This window comes from Ammospiza caudacuta, chromosome 17 (genome assembly GCF_027887145.1).
Source record: "Ammospiza caudacuta isolate bAmmCau1 chromosome 17, bAmmCau1.pri, whole genome shotgun sequence".
Lineage (NCBI taxonomy): Eukaryota > Metazoa > Chordata > Aves > Passeriformes > Passerellidae > Ammospiza > Ammospiza caudacuta.
The window spans coordinates 15605161-15628131 of record NC_080609.1 but is presented as its reverse complement, the minus strand read 5'-3'; the positions used below and the strand labels follow the sequence as shown (position 1 = coordinate 15628131).

Here is a 22971-nt window from a genome sequence, read left to right as displayed (position 1 = left end):
AAAGAAACAATGGGGAAGAAAAACCCCTAAATTACGTAAGAATTAAAAATTAAAAGGGAGGGTTGTACATCAGAGGGAAATCTTTGGTGTCAGGTGTACTGGGGAGTCTGAACTTCTCAAGTACCTCAGAAATGGGGAAAGAAAGAAGGGAAATTGGGATAAAAAGGAGGCTGCGTCCTCCAAAAATTCCGTAGACCCCAGGGGAATGCCCCATGGCCTCTCCTTTTATTCGAATAAAATAAAAGGACTCCTGTCTCCTTTTTGGACATAAACCTCTGGTGTTTGTGGATTAATTTTCCTGACAATTGAACCTTCTTGCAATCCAGGTCTAATTTTCAAAGCTCCCTTTGCTTTTGCCAAGCCATCCTGTTATCAAATCTCTGATGTCAACCAGGTCCAACATCCATCCTCTGTCTTGTGTCCCCCAACATCTCCCCCTTTCCTTTCCACCAAAAACACTTTTAATGGCCTTAATAATTAACCATGAACCATTTTTTTTTTTTACCCTCCTCCTTTTCCTTCTTTTCCACCTCATCCAGGACATACAACCTGACCTTCCTGCACCCCTACTACCGGCCGGACGAGGCGGAGGAGAACCCCTTCATCTGCTCCTCGCACCGGGAGAACGGCATGCAGAGGTGCTCCAACATCCCCAGCAGGAAGGAGTCCAAGGTGGAGTGCACCCTGAGCATGGAGTCCTACAGCCCCAGCCTGGCCAGCCCCGAGCCCAGCAGGAACTCCTGCATCAACTGGAACCAGTACTACAACATCTGCATGGCCGGGGACGTCAACCCCCACAACGGGGCCATCAATTTTGATAATATTGGATATGCCTGGATTGCTATTTTTCAGGTAGGGTTCTCCCAAAAATGGGATTTTTTCATGGTTTTGTTGGGGTTTTTTTTGTTGATTTCCTGGTTTTTTTCCTTGTTTTGGGTTTGTCGCTTTTTGCTCTCGGGAAGGTTTTTGCATTTTGGTGAATGCAGCGAAGTTGGAAGGAATTTGCTCAGCCCTGAGTGAAACTGGAAATCAAGAAATAAGGAATGAATGAATCAGGCAATAAATGGTGCAGGAGAGCATGTGGCGAGAAGAAACTTTTCTTTTTAAATCATTCGAAAAGAGGGAAAATAACTTCTGGAGGCAGAAAAATGCATGGCAAGTTCCACCTCTGTAAATCACATAAATCCCAGGGATTTTTGGGAGCAGGGTCTTCGTTGCTGGAGCGTCAGGAAACTGAAAGTGCTGTTGAGGTTTTTAAGCAAGATTTAATTTCATGCTAAAATGAAGGAAGCTGGCATGGCTTAGGCTTGGTTTTAAATCCCAGGGTGATCCTGGTGAGCATGAAATGCTGGAAGGGGGAACAATCAGTTCTGGCCAAAATTCCTGAGAGGAAATTCTGCCCCCAGGGAATTTCAGTCTCTTTTGAGGCACTTCAGAAAACACCAAAGTGCTTCTCACTGGGACTGGGGGAGATTTTACAGGTGATAAAACTCTTCGTAAGGGAAGGATTTTCCATGGATTTTCATGTCCAGAGGCTGTGGTTTCGCAGGGCTGCCCAGCTGGAAGATCCCAGTGTTCTTTCCCATTTTAAATGGGCACTTCCTGGTGTTGCAGCATTTCTTTGGCTCTGGCTGGGTGCCCTGGTTGATTCAGTCCCCCTGAAGTGGAGGTGACATCTGTTCCTAGAGCAGAATTCTCCTTTCAGCTTCGTTAATGAGGAATAATTACTCATCCACAGCTCTGTGTTTCGTTTATGGATTTCCTCCCAGTTCCATGGTATCCATGAAGTTCATCACTTCCAGCTTTCACCTAGGGGTTGCAGAGTGGGGAATGTTGGCTCTGAGCACCTTCCCTGCTCCTCAGGAGCTGCCCTTGGGTCACTGTGCTGGTGCCAGAGGCTCAGAACCAAACCCAGAGGGGTTCAGGCAGATCTGAATCCCAATTTTCCCATTGGGATTAGTGAGGAAGAGAGGAGCTGCTGGCTGCTAGTGAGTGCTGGGTAAAGGGCAGAGGGAATTCTCCTTTTCCTGCTCTTTGATGGATCTGAGGGATGTTCCCAAGAGATCCCACCTGGTTCCTTTTCTCAGGGAAAGGACACAGAGAAGGAGCAGGAGCTTCCTCAGAGGGGTCCTGCTGCCTTTTCCCTTCCTGAGCCATTTTCCAGGCTGCAAATTTTCATTCCATTTGATTTCCTCATTCTTAAAAGGCCCAGTTGAATTTCAGGAAGGGCCCCCAGCCCCAGGAGAGGTTTCAGGTTTCAGCTGGTTCCTTTGGGCAGCACAATGTCTGGCAGAGGGGGATCTCCTGTCCTCAGATGGTTTTGGCAGCTGCCAGGAGGTCGATGATTTGTTTTATCTCTGCTCAGGCCATCCAAAGGCTCCAGAGGATTTCCAGCCAAAAACTCTTCTCATGTGTTTATTCCTGCTGGAAGTCAGGGCTCATTTTTAGGAGCTGGGGATGATTTAATTCCAGGTAAAGAGGCAGCAAAGGTGCTGCCTCAACCTGGACGTGGGAAATCATCAGTGCAGGAGGTGAGGTGCTGAATCCAAACAATTGCTGGAAGCAGGGAAGGTTCAGCACATAAATCCATGGGATTGTGCTGGGTAGCACAATGAACAGCTGGAGCTGGGCAGCACCAGCTCAGCAGTGGGATGAGGGCTCTGAGGAGGTGGTGCAGAAAGCCCAGCTGATGGATTTAGGAACTCTGAGCTTCCCTGGGGATCGGGGTTGAGTTACTGGGGTGAGACAGGGCTGGCTGTGCTGAGCCATTTTTCTGCAGCGTAATGAACCCAACCCCTGGCACTGTGCAGGGGTTCTGAGATGGGGAGAGGGCCCTGAGGGCTGGCAGATCTCCAGTGGGAATTGTGGCCAGCTCAGGTGGCTGCTGCACAGAGATCCCTCAGGATTTATCCCAAATGAGCCGGGAACCTTGGGGTGCTCAGCCTGGAAAAGAGGGGCCTGGGGGACCTTCCAGGAGCTGGAAAGGGTCTGGAGTGCCAGGAGAAGGGGGAACAGCTTCCCCTGGCACAGGGCAGGGATGGAGGGGATCAGGGGAAGGAAAGGGAGGGTGGTGAGGCCCTGGCAGAGGTGGTCTCTGTGACCGTGTTCACAGGGGTCTCAGGTTGAGGGAAGAGATGAGGATCTGACTCCATGTTTCAGAAGGCTTGATTTATTATTTTATTATATATATTACATTAAAACTATACTAAAAGAATAGAAGAAAAGGTTTCATCAGAAGGCTGGCTAAGAGTAGAATGGCAAGAATGATAACAAAGGTTTGTGTCTCCGCTCTCTGTCCAAGCCAGCTGGGCTGTCATTGGCCATTAATTACAAACATCTAAGATGGGCCAATCAAAGATCCACCCGTTGCATTTCACAGCAGAATATAACTATTGTTTATATTTTGTTCTTGAAGTTTCTCAGCTTCTCAGGAGGAAAAAAATCCTAAGGAAAGAATTTTTTATGAAAGTTGTCTGCAACAGGTCTCATCCCTGGGAGTGTCCAGGGCCAGGCTGGGATGATGGGAGGGGTCCCTGCCCACAGCACAGATGGGACTGGATGGGATTTCAGGTCCTTTCCAACCCAACCCATTCCAGGATTTCATGATCTGGTGTGGTTTAGGAGCTGTCAGAAGGGAGGGGGATGAAATGAGCCCCCAGGAGGAACTTTCCAAGTGCAGGAAGTGCCCAGGAGTTTCCCAGGGCAGTTTGATGCCGTTCATACCACGAATAAACCAAACCAAAAGCAGAAAAAAAGCAGAAAAGTCTGAAGATTTCCACTCCAGAACATCCAGCAAAGCTGTCCCAAGGATAGGTGAGCACTTTAGGCACCAGAACTAAGATTTTAAAAGATTTCTTTCAGAAGAAGTGGCCCTGAACTTCCCAGAGCCAGGACAGGTGACAGCAGGAAAACAGGGAAATGTGTTGTCCACCTCCCAAGGAGGAGTCAGAGACAGAAGAACCTGGTGCAAATAAGAAAATTAAAAATAATCAAGGGAATGGCTGCATCCCTGAGTGCTGTAAAGGATAATAATTCCTTATGTAATCCTGAAAGTGATTCATGTTTTGCTTCCCCTCATTTGTTGTGCAAGAGGCTAATTCGTGTCTGTATTCGTTACAAAGGCACGTTCTGTGGCAAATTAGGTGAACTAATTAGCTTATTACAGACTAAATGAAAGGAGATGGAACCTAAATTAACTGTGAGGTTTGGCATGATATGAAGATCCCTTTATTGCACATGAATTCCAGCCCCAACAATCGGAGCAGTAATTACAGGTATTGTTGTCACGCAGCAGATGATGAATTACCCACCTCAACAAAGTCCAATTTAATTGGAATTACTGACAGTCCCAGTGCAGCAACCAAAACCTTCCCACCTCCCTGACCTGCAGCCTGGGGGTGGCCAGGCCTGAGTGCAGAAATCCTGATAAAATAAAAAGGGATTTGAGAGCTGAAAGTTTGGCAAGAAGAGATATTTCGGCTGCTTTGCAAAGCAGAGAAGCTTTGAGTGGGTAATTTCTCATAGGATTTGTAGGAAAGCAAGGCCCCTACTCACACTTTACTCCAGGGGTGATGCTTCTGGCAAAAGTTGAAGGAAAAAGCAATCCCAGGCAGATCCAAGAGGGATGGTTTTCCCATTGGCCGCAGCACTGTCCAAAGGTGATGTTAATCCCTTCTCTGCCCCCTCTGCTCCCTCAGTCCCTGCAGATTTTGGGAAAGAGCCAAAACCAGTGGAATTAGGAGGAAGAGGTCTGAGGTTTCCAGCTGTCCCCAAAGTCATTTTGGGGCTGTTTTCAGGAGCTGTCACACTGGGTGCCTGTGTTTTCAGTGTTCATTGAGCAGAGAAATTTGGGATTCGGGAATTTTTTTCCTCCAATGGCTCAGCCTTTAAATTGGAGAGTGTGTCAGCAACGCTTCTCTGTGCTGAATTTGGCAAGAAAAAGAGTTTGGAGCTTTTCATTCCCACTGCTTGGAGATGATGCTTTGTCACTCAACTCGAATCTGTTTTGGATCACCGAAAATATTTCCCTGGAAATGACGGGGTTTGAGCTCTGTTGCTGTTGCTTTTTTTAATTTGGTCAGCCAAATAAACAGCACTTGCTGCATTTGAAGAGCTCTCAGGCTGAATACCCCAGCTAAAAATACCCAGCCCTTTTCAAGCAGCTCGGAGAGTGCTTCCAAGAGGGATTTGTTGCCTTTGGAAAATCTTTGTTTTGAAGGTTGGGAGGAGTTGTGTCGTGTAGGACAGGGCAGAGAGGCCACCCTGATGCCAGGAGTGGTTCCATGACCCGTGGGGGTGCTGGATGGAATTAAAACCTCCTGGAGATGGAGATTGGGCTTCCAAACCTCTGGAGTTTGGGAGAGTTTCATCCAAGCTCAATCATTGATTCTTGTGTTTGGAGTAGGAAGAGGGGTCCTGCAGCAGGACCTGAACCAGAGACCAATTAGGAGAGCAAAATGCTGCTGGTTGTGAGTAACATCAACAATTGATCCAAGGGAATGGCTGTCGCTGTGCCAGGGAGGGTTAGGTTGGATTTTAGGGAAAGGTTCTTGCCCTAGAGGGTGGTGGGGCATTGGAACAACTCGCCAGGGAATGAGCATGGCCCTGAGGCTGCCAGAGCTCCAGGAGGGTTTGGACACCAACCAAGGGAGGCCCAGGGTGGGGTTGTTGGGGTGTCAGGGTTGAACTCTGCTCCTTCCAGCCCAGGATATTCCATAAATCCATAATTCTCACAGGAAAATCTCACTTTGCTTTGGTTGCCCCAAATCTACTCTGTGACCTTTCCCCTGGGCCAAAGGTGCAGTTCCTTCACCCTCATTTCCCAGCCTCATCCTCCCAGATATGGTTTGGAATCAGTAAATCAGTAAAATCCCCTCAGCTGGAAGCACAGATCTCAGCCTTCCTTTCCCGTTTCCCCTTTCCCCTTTCCCCTTTCCCTCATGGCAAACCCTTCCTGTCCCAGCTGGGCTCTGCAGAAATCTGGGATTTGTGGGGCTCCCAGGGCTCAGGTGAGCAGTTAAACCCTTCCCTTTGCCAAGGGTCCTTTCACAATCCATGGGGACAGGGATCATCATCAAACTCAGGAATATGGGCTGGGGGGGATTTGTGGGAGCAGCAGCTGAGGGAAATCAGGGAGTGTTTTGCTGTCAGATGAGGGCCTTGCAACAATGATTCGCCTTCCTTTGGAGCCAAACTGAGATTTGGGCTGGTTTTGATCCCAGGGCTACCATTCCATGAGGGTTTGTGTGACAAACAACAGCATCAATGACATGTCTGGCTTCACCCCACACCTCAATTCCCACTTTGCTTCTCAAAATCCACCAAGAGCTGCCAGCACTGCCCAGGCATTGCATTTATGGGACCAGATTTGACAGGTCAGGAGCCCAAGGCAGGGAAAGAAGCACAATTTCCTTTTTTCCCATCATTTAGGGCCACTTTTCAGAGCAAATTCCTGCTCTGCAAGGCTCAATTTATAAAGAAATGACAAGGCCTCGAAGTGAAAGGAAAAGCATCTGTTCAAAGGATGTTTCTCAATGTAATAAACCTGTTTTTCTGGCCACAGAGGTTCCTTAACGAGATGTTTCGGGAGGAAATAATTAAAATGGTGACGTTGGCTTCAAAAATAGGGATTTGATTATCTGCCAAGCTCGCTCTGCCTGTGCAATATTCCCTGGAATATTCACTGGGCAGTGCTTGGGAGCCAAATCCACGTTGCCCAAGAGGGTGAAATTCAGATAAGAGGCTTTCAGAAATGGAAGTTAAAGGCCTTATAAAACTTCCTGAAGCCATCAGGGTAATTAATAACTCTCACAATTTATAGCACTGGATCCCATCTTGATAAGTTTGATGAAAATAAAATATCAGAAAGCCTCATAGCAGGGCCAGGGGAATGAGGAGATAAAAACTAAATGACCCGAAACACTCATGGCCATCCTCAGAGTTGCTGTTGGGTTCAGGATAATTGATTTGGATGCAGATAATTCCCATTTTTTTGTCCCCCAAAGGACTCAATTTAGGCCGAAGGAAAAGCGGCTGAGTGCAAATTAGAAGTGTCAGTCAAGATGAAGTCTTCAAATGTGGCTTTCTCTGGGTTTCCAGAGCATCTCCTGCCTCAGCCAGGCACTGAGCTCAGCTAGCAGCTGCAACCCTGGAATCAGAAGGAATTTCTGGTTGCCAGAGCTGCATTTTATCAGGATTTTAATAAGGGAGCGATGCTGATTTTGGGTGCCTGCTCAGAGAGGCTGTCACTCCAAATGAAGTTTGTTCAGGTAATCAGAGCAGGGAAGTCTTGCCACGAGACAGCTCCAGGCTGGAGTTTTGTGTGCCCTGTGCTGGGTTCTGATCATCCCAGGCTCGCTCCACATGGCGCCTTTCCAACCTTCTCTCGATTGATCCGAGGAGCTGGAGGTGGGTTTGGAGCTGCAGCTCTGGCACCAGCCCTTGGTGCTTTCCAGCAGCCAGGAATTCAGCCCTTGACTCGTGGAACTTGGAGTCTGAGCGAGGTTTTCTCCCCCTGGATGGTTCTTTTTGCTCTTTGTTATCTGACACTGGAGCAAAAAAAAAAACCAAACAAACCCGTCCCGCTCTCTTGGAGTCGGCTGCAGCCAAGAATTTGCAAAGATTTTGGCAGAGCTCAAAGGAAAGAGGGTTTATGATGAAAACTTCTCGACACAATAAAAGAAAATCGTTCAGTGCAAGCTCTGAAGTGACCCCAGAAAAAGCAGTGTAAACCTGCTGCCTCCCTGGGAGCACTGAGGAGGTCTGAGTTAATTGCCAGCAGCTTTAATCTCCATTTCCCTCGTGATTTTCACTCTGGAGTTTTAGATTGACTCTGATTAGCTTGCCTAGAAGATCTGATTCTGTCCCCAATTACTCTCCTATAAATCAGATGAGCCTCTTTATTACAGCTGATGAAATTACTGTGGCATGAGCAGAGCAGGGGGATCAGAATCAGCAAAGACCTAAAAAAATTAAATCTGATTGGGTTTTGTCCACACTCATCCTGCTCCTGTGAGTCAGGTGCTTGGGGAGTGTTCAAGCCAAGCATCACTGAAATCAAAACCTGTCTGTGTGTTCCCCTGAGGGAGTTTTCTGTTAAATTCTTGCAGTGAGGGGAGAGAGAATTGGGCAAAACTGAGAGATTTACTGGTATTAATGGGAGAGAAATGGTTTATCCCAACCCTGGGGAAGGGGTAGAGAACTGGAGGAGCAGGGAAGGAGCTGAGCATCACCCAGGAGCTGAGTGGGGTGAGAGGACAGCCCTGTTCTCCTGGCAAGGCAGAAATCTTTTCCCAGGTACCTCCTGTGCCCCAGGTGAGGAGCAGGAGCAGCACCTCCAGCACCACCCTGCCAATCATCCTAATTGAATCTCCCAGCTCTGGCCCTGCAGCTGCTGATTTTCCTGTGCCTCGCACATCTTTCCCATCAGAGCAGAATTAGGAGCGAGTTCTCACCCTCTTATCTGGCTGATAAATAATTGTGGGTTGTGTTGGTGGGAGCCTTTGAACTGGAGCCTTTGGAGAAGCCCCGTGTGAACAAGCAGGGCTTGAGCAGCCTTTAATTGCTGAGCAGGGATTGCCCAGATTGGGAAGCACCAGGAAGGTGCTCCAGGGCTTTGGGAGACGTCCCTGGAGGGCTTGGAAGGGCAGTGAAGTGGATTAATCAGAGTGGGGATGGAGAGAGGAGAAAGTCCTTTCTCCTCGGTGGAATGAGCAAAGCAGTGCTGGATAAACCTCCCCGAGCTGCTGGGTCTGAGTCCATGGAATCCCACAGGGCTTTGGGCTGCAAAAAAAACCCTCCAGTTTGGACAGGGACCCCTTCCACCCTCCCAGGCTGCTCCAAGCCCATCCAAGCTGGCCTGGAACACTTCCAGGGAGGGTGGGATCAAAGCAGCAAACCTTGTGCAGGTGCCCCAGTTTGGCTTCCAAAACCAGTTAAAGGCTTTAGCTGGGGGTTTATAAATCAGCTCCTGGTGCTCTGGTTCCCATTTCCAGCAGGGCCTTGCTGGAGATGTGCATTTTTCCTTGGATCAGGGAAAGATGACCTCGGGTAGTCCTTGAAACCCAGCAGGGATGAGGCTGGAAGGAGCCCAGCCCTTGCAGGTGCCTGTGCACGTGTTGTCCTGCATTTCCCCAGAGCTTTGGGATTAAAAACCCTGCTGGATGTCTGGGAGCCTCCTCTTTTCCAGGAGATGTTAAAAAAATTAGATTTGCTCCTGGATCCTGGCAGCCCAGGAATGAACCCCCCAACGTGCCAAACGCCAGGACAATCCCCAGAGGTCTCTTTGTCCCTCCTGCATCTCCCCCTGCTTTACAAATGAGCAGTAAATAACACAAATTCTAATTACACCTGGAATATTCAGAGAGCTGGTGAGCATTTTCACCCTCCAGAGGAGGAACAGGGGGTGTTGATTGATTCCTGTGGGAAATGCTGCCTCTCATGCAACAAAAATATCCCTGCAAGGGCTGGTGGGCCTTCAGTGCTGGCTCAGAAGCCCTCAGGTGACTCCTTTTCCTTTCTCTGTGTTTAACAGGTTTAATCCATTGGATTTGAGGATTTCCAGCTAAATCCAAATCCAATGTAGAGGTGCATCCCATATTTTTGGGGTCCTTGGGTTTTTCATCCCTCAGTGGGAATGGCCGGAGAGCCTTCTAAGCATCCAGAGGGAAAGGAGAGAGGGAATAATTCCTGGGAAAGGGGCAGAGATTTGGTGTCACCTCCTGACATGACCCTACAAGGGCTGTGGGAGGCTCAGCTGTGCACAGAGCCCTCACAGACACAGCACCTGCCCCAAAAGGACTTTGTTCTCTGGAAATGTGCTCAGGGAGAGGCAGGAAAGGACAGGAGGTGTTTGATTGCTGGGCTGTTCCTCATGGATGAGCACCCAGGCAGTTTAACCCCTTCCCACCCCATGGGAATAACAGCACCAGGGGGAAAATGGGGATAAAAACCTGCCCTGGGTTGATCCTGGGGTTAATGATGGGTAAAGAATCCTCTGGGGTTTGGTTAAAGCTGTTTGTGGCAGGACAAGGGGCAGTGGATTTAAACTGGCAGAGGGCAGGGTTGGATGGGATTCTGGGGAGAAATTCTTCCCTGAGAGGCTGGGGAGAGGCTGGAATGGAATTCCCAGAGAAGCTGTGGCTGCTGGAAATGTCCAGGCCAGGCTGGATGGGTTTGGAGCAGGCTGGGACAGTGGGAGGTGTCCATAGTAGGGATGGATGGATGGATGGATGGATGGATGGATGGATGGATGGATGGATGGATGGATGGACGGACGGACAGGCTCTGAGGTCTTTTCCAACCTGAAGCATTCTGGAATTCTGGGAAGCCAAGCTTTGCTGAGTGCTGTAATTCTCATAGCAGCAGTGCATCCCTCTGAGCTCTCACATTCCTAAAAACAAAATATCACCCACTGGAGGTGCTGGGGGTGTCTCCAGGAGCTGCCAGTCCATCTCCACAAGGTTCTGGTTTCCAAAGGGCACAACCTCCTCCAGGAAGTGGAAAAATGAAATATTGAAGGCAGGAGGGGAAGGTAGCACCGAGATTTCAGGCAGGACATGGGATGGAGGTGTTAAAAAGTGATTTTGTGACTGGCCAGTCCTTCCTGCTGGCTGATGAGCGAGGGTGGGATGTGGAGGAGCAGCTGGTGGATGTGAGGAGGAGCAGCAGAGGTGTCAGACCTGATCCCCACTAGCCTTTAACAGCCCTGACACGGGGAACAGCTGCAGGGACAAATTTCACAAATTATCTCCTCCTTGGCAGATGAGCTTGGTTGGTTTTAGGTGTGCTGCCTCCTCACTCGGTGGGGGTGAACCTCCACGAGAAGAAGGTCAGAAAATTGCTGGGAAAACATCAGCATTTTGAATTGAGGGTGAGAAATCCCAAAGAGGCAGCAGCCCCGAGCTGCTCTCTGGGTTCTGATGGTTGTGTGAATGTGTGGTTGTGTCCTGAAGATCCTTATCCAGGAGTTTCCTTCTGTTCCTCTAGCAAAAAAAACCCAGGGAATTCATGGATTCATGCCTGAGTTCCCTGCAAGGTTTATTCACTGTTTCAGGGCTTATGGACCAGCTTTTGGGGACACACCAGGCAGAAAATCCCCTCCACCCCATCCCCTCCACCCCTTCTCTTCCCTCAGCAATTCCTTCCCTGCAAACGTGATTTAAATCAGGGATGATGCCTGAAATTGTGGGGTTGAAATCAGGGATGATGGCACTGAAATTGTGGGGTTTGAATCAGGGATGATGGCACTGAAATTGTGGGGTTTGAATCAGGGATGATGGCACTGAAATTGTGGGGTTTGAATCAGGGATGATGGCACTGAAATTGTGGGGTTTATGTCAGGGATGGTGCCACTGAAATTGTGGGGTTTCCCAAGTTCCCCCAGGCTCAGGTGGGGTGATGGGGGATGTCCCTGGGAGTGGGTTCAGACAGGAGCTTGGATTCTGATGGAAATTGCAGTTCCAGGGTGGAATTTCAGCTCTAGTAGCAAGCCAGCACTGAAAGTTTGGGGTATTTTATCTAAATAAAAAGTGTAAATTACGTGGCAGAGCTCCCTTTGCTGTGCACACAGCCTGGGTGGTGTTAATTAAACCCTCAGCTGCTTTTTTTAGTGGAAGGAAGGCTGAGAAAACGAGCCTTAAATCAAGTCTACATTTAATTAAAGCCTCTCTTCCATTCAGATGCTCTCCCACTATGATAGTGGTGGTGCACTTGGAATGCTGAGCCAGGAGGAATCAACAAGGAAATTGGGTTTGCAGACACAAAATCAAGTTAAAAATGTGGGAATTTTCTGGGTTACATTACAAAACCAGCAGTTTGAGGTAAAACTCCAGATCTCTGCAGGGAAAGGAGGTTTTGTTTTTGGGATTTTAATCCCTCCTTGGAATTTCTTTGCCTCAGAACCAGTGTTTCAGGTGGTTTATTTGAATGTTTCATGGTTTCAATTGTACCAGATTCCTGTAGGAACCTCGGGCCAGCCCTTTGTCCCCATTCCTTCTCTCTCAAACAAACTTGGGATGGATCCCAAGAGTTTCTGTGGAGGGATGGGTAGCTGGCCCTGTGGGAATATGGATATTTAACAACTTTTGGGGTGACTTTTGTCCTCACACTCTTTTTCTCTGTCTCACTGCAGGTGATAACCCTGGAAGGATGGGTGGACATCATGTATTACGTGATGGATGCACACTCTTTTTACAATTTTATATATTTTATATTGCTTATCATAGTAAGTATGACTTGGCAGATTCTCTTATTCCTTTCCCTTGGGGGGTGAAGTTGTTCCCTGTTTTTTTCCACAGGGAAGAACCAGGCAGGATTCAGGATTCGGGACTTTCCCTCCCTCTTGCCTTTCCACTCTTGGTCTTGTCATCTGGATGTGTCTGTGCCCAAAAATCCAGGTTTTTCCTCCTCAGTGTGCCAGAGGGAGCCTCATTTCTTTGGAGAGCCCTCAAACCTTTGAATTTCACCTGGAACCCTTTAAATAATAATAATTCTCATAGCAGCAGTGCACCTCTCTGAGCTCTCACATTCCTAAAACACAAAATGTCACCCACTGGAGGTGCTGGGGGTTGTCTCCAGGAGCTGCCAGTCCATCTCCACAAAGTTCTGGTTTTCCAAAGCTACCAGTCCATCTCCACAAGGTTCTGGTTTCCAAAGGGCACAACCTCCTCCAGGAAGTGTAAAATTGAAATATTTAAGGCAGGAATGGAAGGTAGCACAAAGATTTCAGGCAGGACATGGGATGGAGGTGTTTAAAAGTGATTTTGTGACTGGCCAGTCCTTCCAGGTGACCCTGTCTTTGTCAGGGTGGGTTTGGAGGCCTTGGGAATCCCAACCAGTTCCCAGCAGCAGTGGAAACCTGGATGAGAGCAGGGTGAGAGTGCCCTGGAGAAGTCAGGGGTTCCTGAGCTGGAGCAATGGGCCATGAACAGAGATTCATGCTCCACTCCACTGAGCTGTTCTCTCCAAGTGGATCCATGTGGAAAAGGCAGAAGGTGACTCCTGCCCAAGTCACCTGGAGCTGGGAAAGGCACCTCTGCTGCTTCTGTGGCTGCATCCAGGCTGATATAGCAGCACCACAAACCATCTCCACACAGCTCCCCTGAGCGTTCACCAGACAATTCCAGGTTCAATCCATCCCTGCCCTGAAGTCACTCCCTTTTCACCCCTCAGGGCACCAATTCTCTGCTGGACGTTTCCCTCTGGCTGATTTAGGAACCAGTGTGGTGAGAAATACTTTGTGGGCTCCACATCTGAGGGGAGGATGCAGCTTTAGGTCACATCTTGTCCTTGGGACTTGATTTTGAGAACTTGGTGTCCCCCAAGAGCAGATCAGCTCACCCAGGGACTGAATCAGCCCCTCTGGAGCACTGAGTGTCCTGGAGATGCTTGTCTGGGTCAGGGAGCCACAGGAGCACAAGATCACAGATCCTTGGGTCCTGACTGTACCCCCAAAATGATTTCACCCCACTCTTCTGGGGTGTGAAATGATTGAAGAAGAGAAGAGGATGTTTCAAACCAGCACCAACTGGACTTGAAATCATCTTTCCCTGCTGGCTGGCCAAATTTCAGGAAAAAGTTGTTCACTGTAAGTGACTGGGCCCTGGAATGTTCTGCCCAGGCAGGGGCTGGAGTCACCATCCTGGATGTGTTTAACAAGACCAGGAGGGGAAAATGTGGCACTCAGGGCCATGGTTTGGTTGATGGGGAGGTGTTGGGTCATAGGCTTGACTCGATGATCCCAAAGGTCTTTTCCAAGACCTTTGAGAATTCCAAGACCTTAGTGAATGTCCAAAGCAACGTTGTGCTGGGCACTGTGTGTGTTTCCTACACTTGTGTTAGCAAATGTCTGCTTGGAGGACAGGAGAGTGGAGCTAAAATCATTGATCATGCTTCAGAGCAGTTTAGCAGCTAAGGCACACGTTGGCAGCACATTTGGCAAGCAGCCCCTGGGATTTGGCACGTTTGGAAATCCCAGGATTGCCAAGAACCACGTATGGTGGTGAGGAGCTTCCCTCACTCCATGCCACCCCTGCTTCTCAGGGCTTCTGCTGCTCAGCGTGATCCTGAGATAAGTTTGAAAGTCTCTTTTCCCAGGGCAGTGGTCAAAGAAGGAGTCAGAACTCTTCAGTTCTCGGTCTCAAGGTTGTTTATTGTTTCTTATCTATAAAATTCTTTCTCCTGTCCAGCCGAGGTCCGCTCAGCAGGACAAACAGAGGCACTCTGGCCACCCCTGGGGGGTTGTTATCTTTTTATACTAAAAAAGTTTTATCTTTTTATACTAAAAACTACATGTACAATATTTACAATTACTTTCCAATACCTATCACCTATGTTAGACAGTGAGCTTCTACTCTAAACCAATCCAAAAGTGCCAACATCACAGCAGAAGATGGAGGCCAAGAAGAAGAAGGAGAAAGGCTGGGCATGCCCAGATTCCTCCATCTTGTCCCCTGAACCCCCATTCTAAAAACACCAAAAAATCTATTTTTCCACCTCGTGACAAACTAATTATTATTCTCCTTATACTTTTGTGGCTTGCAGATCCTCATGTAAGGTTGGTAACTTTTTCCATGCGTCATAATCAAAGTCACAGGTGCCTTGCTCTGTGCCAGGGTCTCTGAGCCCCCTGTCAGGGTCCTGGCAATCCAGGACAGCCTGAATTCCAACACCTGCTGACTCCTTGCCCTGTTCTCCCCACAGGTTGGCTCCTTCTTCATGATCAACCTGTGCCTGGTGGTGATTGCCACCCAATTCTCAGAGACCAAGCAGCGGGAGAACCAGCTGATGCAGGAGCAGCGGGCGCGCTACCTGTCCAATGACAGCACCATCGCCAGCTTCTCAGAGCCAGGGAGCTGCTACGAGGAACTGCTCAAGTACATCTGCCACATCTTCAGGAAGGTGAAGAGAAGAACCATCCGCCTCTACAACAACTGGCAGAGCAAACACCGGAAAAAAGTCAACCCCAACAGCGGCGGCGGCGGTGGGCAGAGCCAGCGGAGCAGGAGGAGAATCACCTCCATCCACCACCTGATCCACCACCACCACCACCATCACCACCACCACTACCACATCAGCAACGGGAGCCCGCGGGGGCCTCGTGCCAACCCCGAGCTCTGCGAGCTGGAGCTGCAGGTGATGAAGCCGGGCCGGCAGCTGATGCTGCCGCCGCCCGCCTCGCCCAGGCCGCAGGGCCCCGCCGGCGCCGTGCACAGCATCTACCACGCCGACTGCCACGTGGAGGGGCCTCCCGGGGGCTGCAGGGCCGCCAGCAGCCCCGTGGGCACCAAACTGGCCGGGCTGGGCAGCCAGGGCAGCATGAACTACCCCACCATCCTGCCCTCGCCCGGCGGCAGGGCCGGCGTGGCGGCCTTGCCCAAAGGGAAGAAGAACGGGAATTCTCCGGCGGCCGTGGGGAACAGCCCCGGGAGTCTGGGCCTGGATTCGTATGGGAAGCTACAGCAGCTGGTGGGAGAGCATGGTAAGGGCAACAGAGCTGGGGTTTGTCTGGGAGAAGGGCAAATGGCTCCGGAGTTGAGGTTTTAGTGTGTGGTGCTGAGGGCTGGGATGGTTGGGAGTGTGCTGTGGGACAGGTAAATCCTTGGATTTGCCGTCATGGATGGTGGAGGCTTCTTTGCTGTGCTTACAACATCAGGGTTTGAGCTCTCGTGTGCTTTGTGATATCCTGGAGGTGCTCCCACTCTTCCCACCCAATCCCAGAGCTCTGCAGCCCCTGGGATTACAGCTCCAGTGGATGCTGGAGCTCCAGCAGAGAACCCCCAGGGGTTCTTGAAAAGGATGAGCAGGTGGAATCTGCAGGAGAAGCATAAGATAAAGCAAACTGAGACGTTTAAAACAGGCAGGCACTGAAAGAACTCGAACCAGACACGTCCAGTTCTGCTCTGCTGGGCCCTGGAGCCTCTGAATCTCTTTTTGGCAAGGAGGAGCCACAGTTTCAGTGCTCAGAGGACGTGTGGAGGGCAGGACAGGAGCAGAGCTGCGCATCTCAGGCTTTCCCTGTGTGCAGAAGAAACGTGGAACTGAGTTTTGCTGCAGATTTGGGGCTCCATTCAGGCTGGGGAGGATTTTGGGGAACTGTTCAGTGCCTCTGTCCCATCCTCTCTGCACAGATGGAGCCACCCCAGCACAGCCAGGGAGGTTTTATCTCCCCTCACATATAAATCACCCACTGGAGCAGTGATTACACGCAATACTTGGATTTCTATTTTATAAAATGTTTTTCCAGTCCTCGTGGCTGGAGCTAAAAGCTGCAAAATACTCTTAAGCCTTCCAACAGTGAAAAGTCACAAAGATCCAGCTTCTATTTTTTAATCTCTTTAAGCCAAACTCGTAATTTGGTTTTTTCAATGCCTGTGTTTTCCAAAACTGTTTATTTGCGTCTGCATGGACACAAATATTTACCCTGGCGATGGATGTGCTGAAAAAATACCAAGCCTGGCTTTGAGGGGGGTCACAGGAAAGCTTGCTTGACAGAGGGTTCGGGAGGCTTGCCTTTGTTAATTTTGTTGTTTTTAAGGACCACACAAAAGGGTAAAAGTGGATTGTTTATAGAAACTGCCTCGGGCAGACGCTTCCGAACGCTCGGGAGCTTGGCACGGGGGGCAAGGTTACTGCCAACAGTTCTGTTGTTCAGCAAGGACTTTTTATAAATCACTGCTTCATCCTTAGCTGTGCCAATTAGTGAAGGTTTTTAGGAGAATGCATTTTTACCTTGAAATAAAAACCCAGGCTCTGCAGAAGGCTGGAATTGGGAAAGAAAGGAGCAGGAGAGCTGTTGAAGTCAGAGTTTGGATCCTCCTGCTTGCTGCTGGGGTCCTTTTTAGGAGAAGAAAGGCCCAAATCTCAGTCCCAACTGTGACATCCCCGAGCCAACTCGGTGATTTAGGAGATTTTCCCGCAGCCTGGGGTGGTTCTTTGAAAGCTGGGATTAGATTGAGTTGTCATTAATAATGCAATTACAGTGCCCTCTTTCCACAGAGGGATTTCAGCCCAGAGGATGCCAAAATGCTTTAAACAAATCTCCTGGAATTGTTTTGTCTCTTCCAGAAGTGTGCTCACAGCTGGGAAGGGCTGGAAGGTGGGAAGAGGCTGCTCATCCATCCCCTGAGGGAAACAGGCTGGGGAGGGATTGGGGCAGACCTGGAGACCCTGTGAGTGCCCATGGATCCTCCCTTCCATGGATCTGCCTCTTTCCAGGCCCTTCTTTCCACTCAGCCACTCCTGCAGGGCTGGGTCGGGGTCAGTTCTGCACCAGGAGTGATGGATGTGACTTCCAGGGGTGCTGGATGTGACTTCCAGGGGTGCTGGATGTGACTTCCAAGCTTTGGGATGATCTTTAAGTGCCAGAGTGGAACTCTGCCAGGCACAGCCCTCAATTCCCATTTCTCCATCCCTAAAAATCAGCAAAGGAGCCACGAGCAAGAATCCCAAGCTCTCCCAACCCTCCCTCAGCCTTTTTGGGGGAAACAAAGAGCCTTTAATTGTCTCTTTTTTCCCAAGCCAACAAGCAGAGCGTGTTCAGTACAAGACTAGTGCAGGGAGAGCACAGAAGTGCTAATTGAGAGCTTTAAGGAGCATTAACAGCCCGGGCTCTCCCAGCCCCAGCTGGAGGCCAGGTTGGTGTCTGCTAGGAAGGATGCAGTGGTGGGAGAGAGCATTCTCCTGCCTCTTTTGTTGTGGATTTGAAGAGCTCCGAGTACAGCCTGTTCCCCGTGTTCCCGTGCCCTGCAATGCTGGAGGTTATTTTAGCAGGCAGCCAAGGAGACTCTGGTATTTTGAAGACATCTGCAGCGCCAGGGCTTTTCATATCGTTTTTAACACTTTGATAGCATTAAAAGCCATCTGGCAAACCCCCTCCCTGTGCTGCTCCTGGGGCTGGGCTGAGCCTTCTCCCCCCTTGGCTCAGTCCTGAGCAGGAGCACCATGCAAGGGGCAAAACATTCCTGATCCTGGCTGTGGCCGTGACGCAATGCCCAGGAGCCAGGCATGTCCTCCAAGGCCCTTCTGAAGGCCACTGGTACCCATGTGACATTCAGGCAAGGAAAATGTGTTTTGACTCTTGCCACATCCTGGTTTTCCAGCGAAGGGATGCGTTGGCTTGGTTCGGAGCTGGGGCTGGAATCAGCATTCCTGCTGGGTGAGCTCCAAGCTCCAGGGCTCAGAGCCAGGAGCAGCCACTGCTTCCAAACTGATCCAAGTGGTCGCCATCCCACCTCCACATGGATATGGCACTTATGGATATGGTTTAATTGACTTAGAGGTCTTTTCCATGGTTCTGGGAGAGGGGAAAATTGTCCCTTTGCCTCATGTCCCTGAATCTCAAGGAATCGATGCTTAAACGGAATTCTGTGGGAAGCATCCTGTGCTCATGCCATTAATATCTGGTTGCTAAATATAAGGAGACTGAGAATAAGGTTCCTAAATATGAGGAAATTTAAGGACTGGATTCCTAAATATGAGGAAATAAAATCTGGGTGCTGTTCCATCAAATCATCCCAGTTACTCTTGTCCCTGTCCTTCCATTCCCTGGCTCCAGGACAGCCAGCATTTCTCCTCACACCACAAAAAACATGTGTTTGATTTTAAATCCCCCTGAAGGCTCAGCCCTGTGCCTCAGGCAGCGAATCCACCTGAGCTTTATTAAAGGCTGAAGGAGACGGAGGGGACTCGGTGACTCTCCGAGCTGTGATCCCAGCAGCCACCTTTGGTCCCTTCTCCCTCTCCCTCCTCATTAGGAGCTAAATGGCAGTGGTGGCTAAATTGGGTGGAACAGCTTGATAGCGCTCAGAGATCGTTAATGATGGGAGCTGCCCAGGGATAATCAGGAATAATGGAAAGGGAGGGATGGCACTGTCACTCTTCCCTCAGCCCAGGACACAAAATGAAGGCCACGCTCCGTGGAGAGCCCATAGAGGGGGTAGAGGGTGGGAAAAGGGACCAGGAGGGGAAAATGAGGCAACCACCAGAGCTGCCTGGGAGGAGCAGCTGTGGTGGCTCAGCCTGGAGAAAAGGAAGCTTGGGGAGACCTTCTGGCTCTGCACAACTCCCTGACAAGAGGGGACAGCCAGGGGGATCAGGCTGTGCTGCCAGGGAACAACAGGACAAGAAGGAATAACCTCTTGTGTGGCTCGCAGTGGCTCTTGGTGGCTCCCAGTGTGTACTGGCTCTCAGTGGCTCTTGGTACATGGTGGCTCTTGGTGGCTCTTGATTGCCCATGGTGGCTTTTGGTGGCGTCACCACGATAGCTGTCAGTAGTGTCTTGCAGAGGCTCATGGCCCACGGTGGCTCTTGGTATCTGGTTGCTCTCAGTGGTGTCTCGTGGTGGTGGCTCTCAGTGCATGGTGGCTCTTGGTGGTGTCTCTCAGTGCATGGTGACTTTTGGTGGTCCATGGTGGCTCTTGGTGGTGTCTCATGGTGGCTCTCAGTGGTGGCTCTCAGTGTCTGGTGGCCCTCAGCAGTGTCTCATCGTGGCTCTCAGTGCATGTTGGCTTTCAGTGGTGCCTTATGGTGGCCCTTGGTGCATGATGGTTCTCAGTGGTGTCTCTGTGTCTGGTGGCTCTCAGCAGTCCCACAGTGGCTCTCAGTGTCTGGTAGCTCTCAGCAGTGTCTCATGGTGGCTCTCAGTTCATGGTGGCTTTCAGTGGTGACTCTCAGTGGTGTCTCTCAGTGTCTGGTGTCTCTCAGCTCTCTGGTGGTCTCATGGTGGCAATCAGTGGTGTCTCTCAGTGGTGTCTCTCGGTGTCTCACGGTGCCCTTGCCCCACAGGTCTCCGCCGGACGCCCAGCCGGCTGTCGGGGCTGAGCGCGGCCGGGGCCCTGCCCAGCACTGGTGGCCCCGGGCTGAGCTGCGAGCTGCAGGACTGTCCCTTCTGTGCCAGCCTCCTGGACGACCCCGAGTTCGCCCTCAGCGACTCTGACAGCAACGGCGACTCCGACAGCAACGGCGTCTACGAGTTCACGCAGGACCTGCGCCACGGCGACCACCGCGACCAGCTCCAGCAGCAGCGCGGCAGGAGGAGGAGGAAGAAGAAGAAGGCCAAGGAAAGGAACAAGGTGGTGAAGCTCTGGAAGGCGTTCGGCACCAAACTCAAGAGGATCGTGGAGAGCAAGTACTTCAACCGCGGGATCATGATCGCCATCCTCATCAACACCCTCAGCATGGGCATCGAGTACCACGAGCAGGTGAGTGACCCCTCAGGGTTCGGGGTTTGGAGTTTGGCTGCTCCTGCAAGGGTGGCTTGGGGTGGCTCTAAAGCAATGTCAGGAGGAACAATGATTTTCGTGGTTGGAAACGGGGCTGAAGATGATCCCGTGAGGAGCAGGAGAAGCCTTTGGGGTGTAGGACACTTGGAAGTGCTGCTGGGGTGTGCAGAGCTGAAATGTGTGTGGTGGATGTGTCTGCTCAGAGCCTGGCTGCTCGTTGGCTGGGAATTATTCATACAAGTAGGAATTTTTGTGGTGGAAATACCTTTGGTCTGATGGTTGTGCTGGAGATAACCCAGGCAGAAATTTCTTCTTTGATCTGGAGCTTCAAATAAGACTTAAACTATCAGGCAATACTAAAAGCAACAAAGATAAAGAAATTAGGGTTTCCCTGAAGGCTCCAAACCCTTTAATTTGCTCTCACAGGGTGTGAGTAGGACTTCATTGAAGTGTTTAGAGGAATGGTGCCGTTCTTCCCAGTGCTGGGATGGCAGGAAGCAGAGCTGGAGCTGAGGACAGCTGGGACTGGAGGGGCTGTGCGATGGGACAGGGAGCTGAGACAGGAGAGCATCTCCACTTGCTCACCCTGGCAAAGTTCTGTTCTTCTGGGCTTTCCTATCTTGTAATAATTGGGGATTTTCCGCTCTTTTGTTGAGGCATGCTTGGGAATTTCTCATGTCACCTGAACTCTGTGTCAGGTGCAGGAAACGCATCCCAACGAGACCAGGTCTGTTTTTCTGGGATCAAAGGCATCCAGTGCTTCCCCAAAACCTTCCCTGCAGGGTCACGACCAGGTCAGGGTTATTTTTAAAGCTGCTCCTCCTCTCTTGCATGGCCTGTCTGTTTGGGAATGAGGAGGAAAGGCAGAGCAGCATAATCCACCCAAAGGCAGGACAAGAGAGAGGCTCTGCAGCTCCTTCTCCATCATTTCCCAGGATTAAGCACTGCTCAGGACCATGACAAAAAACCCTCTGGAGTGCTGCTACTTCATTTTCTCTCCACTCCTGTGCTTTAACCTCCCCTATTTTAGGCTAAGACTTATTTTCTTTCCAAAACAAAAAAACCTCAGGACTCAGCTAAAACAACCTCAACCGTGCAACGACAAATCAGAATTACAGGAAAGTGTCCAAATCCAGCAGAGATTGAGCTGTCCCTGTCAGCTCCCTGTTGAATCCTGCTTCGTTGTTCCACAAGAAGTTCTAAAATTGGGAAATACATCTTGTCAGTGGCTTCTGAATAGGCCATTCATCCCTCATTTCTGCATGGATACTCTTTTGTCAGGCGGATACAGCTTTGTCAGCCCTTGGATTTTGCCGTGATGGGAGCTTGGGGAAAACCTGAGGCAGGCAGCAGGAGAAAATCCAGGATCACATGGAGTGTGTCCCCAATCAGTCCCATAAAAGCGAACTGGGATAATTACAGCCTTGCTGCTAACAAAGGAGAGCTGTAGCTGGCTGGCTTTTATTGGATTTTACCTTGTAAAAGCTTGGCTTTAGGGCATCTCAAAGCCAATGGCAATAAAGATTCCGAAGCTTTTTGGCTGTGGAGTGGCAGATTGCTGCCAGCTCTGCTCACAGGCACTGCCCAATAAAAAGGGAGGAAAATGGAAGTGAAACCTGGAAAAGTTCTCCCCCCACGTGCCTGGGACACTGGGATAATGAGGCGTGGAGTGTCAGAGCCCAGCTTGGTGTCACCTCACCACCCAGCGGTGTCCCAGCGGCTGAGGGACTGCCCAAATCCAACAGGAAACTGCTCTGGATTTTGGCACAAAACTCTGTGGCTTCTGTGGGCAAAGTGGGAGGGATTTGGGAGCCCCCCTCGTGTGAGAATTGGCTGCAAGGCTCAAAGTGGGGCTGGTTGGTGTGGAGAGCAGGAGGAGGTGTCTGAAGTGCCCCAGAGGCAGAGCTGCGTGTTGGGGTGGAGGGAGGGGGAATGGCTCCTTTGGGGCCGTGAGCCTGACAGGAGCAGCAGTGGGATCACAGCTTGCTGGGTGCTGCCCAGCATCTGCCCCCAGAGTGTTCCAGGTGGGAAGTTCTGAGCCTCTCTAGGCTGTAACCAGGTGTGGGTGTTGTTGTTGTCTTCTCCATCCTGCCAAATGCAGAGGCCATTCCCCAAGTTAAAAGGATTTAGGAGCTGCTCTGTAGCTCTCCTCTTTTCCTTGCTGTTCCATGTTACTCCAAGAGCAGTTTTTAGGGAATCCAGGGGAGCCTGTGCTCTGCTGGTGACAGCATTGGAAGGGCTCTGCTGGACACAACCACAGAATCCTGGAATGGTTGTAATTTTAAAGTTCATCCACTTTGCCAAGGGCAGGGACACCTTCCACTCTCCCAGGTTGTTCCCTGTCCAACTTGGCCTTGGACACATCCAGGGATGGGACATCCACAGCTTCTCTAGGAAACCTCTCCCACCAACTCTTCCCAACATTTCTGCAGAATGAAACAGCTTCAGCAGCTTCTCTGCTCTTGACTTTCACCACTTTTTTTAGGCCATTGTCTGGTGGGATCAAACTGCAAACAAACCAGAGCAGCAGCCCCAGGGAAACCCATCCCAAACCTCAGTGTCCATAGGGAAATGCCCAATCCCTTTTATACAATTTACTCATGGTTTTTTGCTTTTTTTCCCCCAAACTTCTCCGCAGTCCCCAGTGGCTTTGCAGGTAGAGGGACACAGAAAATCGATTTTTGTTGAGCCAAAGCCTCAGTGCTGTGTGTGTGGGGAGGGTGAGGGGAGATGGAACAGAGCAGGCTGGTCC

At 50.3% G+C, this 22971-nt stretch overlaps 1 protein-coding gene across 1 annotated transcript in view; it reads left to right on the top strand.

Moving 5' to 3' along the window:
- Nucleotides 1–22971, top strand: part of CACNA1H (calcium voltage-gated channel subunit alpha1 H) — a 149519-nt gene that overhangs the window by 58324 nt on the left and 68224 nt on the right. The window contains exons 6-9 of the mRNA XM_058816318.1: nucleotides 540–852; nucleotides 12131–12223; nucleotides 14701–15478; nucleotides 19783–20198. Coding sequence (XP_058672301.1) covers nucleotides 540–852; nucleotides 12131–12223; nucleotides 14701–15478; nucleotides 19783–20198 — 1600 coding nt within the window. The remainder of the gene's footprint in view (nucleotides 1–539; nucleotides 853–12130; nucleotides 12224–14700; nucleotides 15479–19782; nucleotides 20199–22971) is intronic.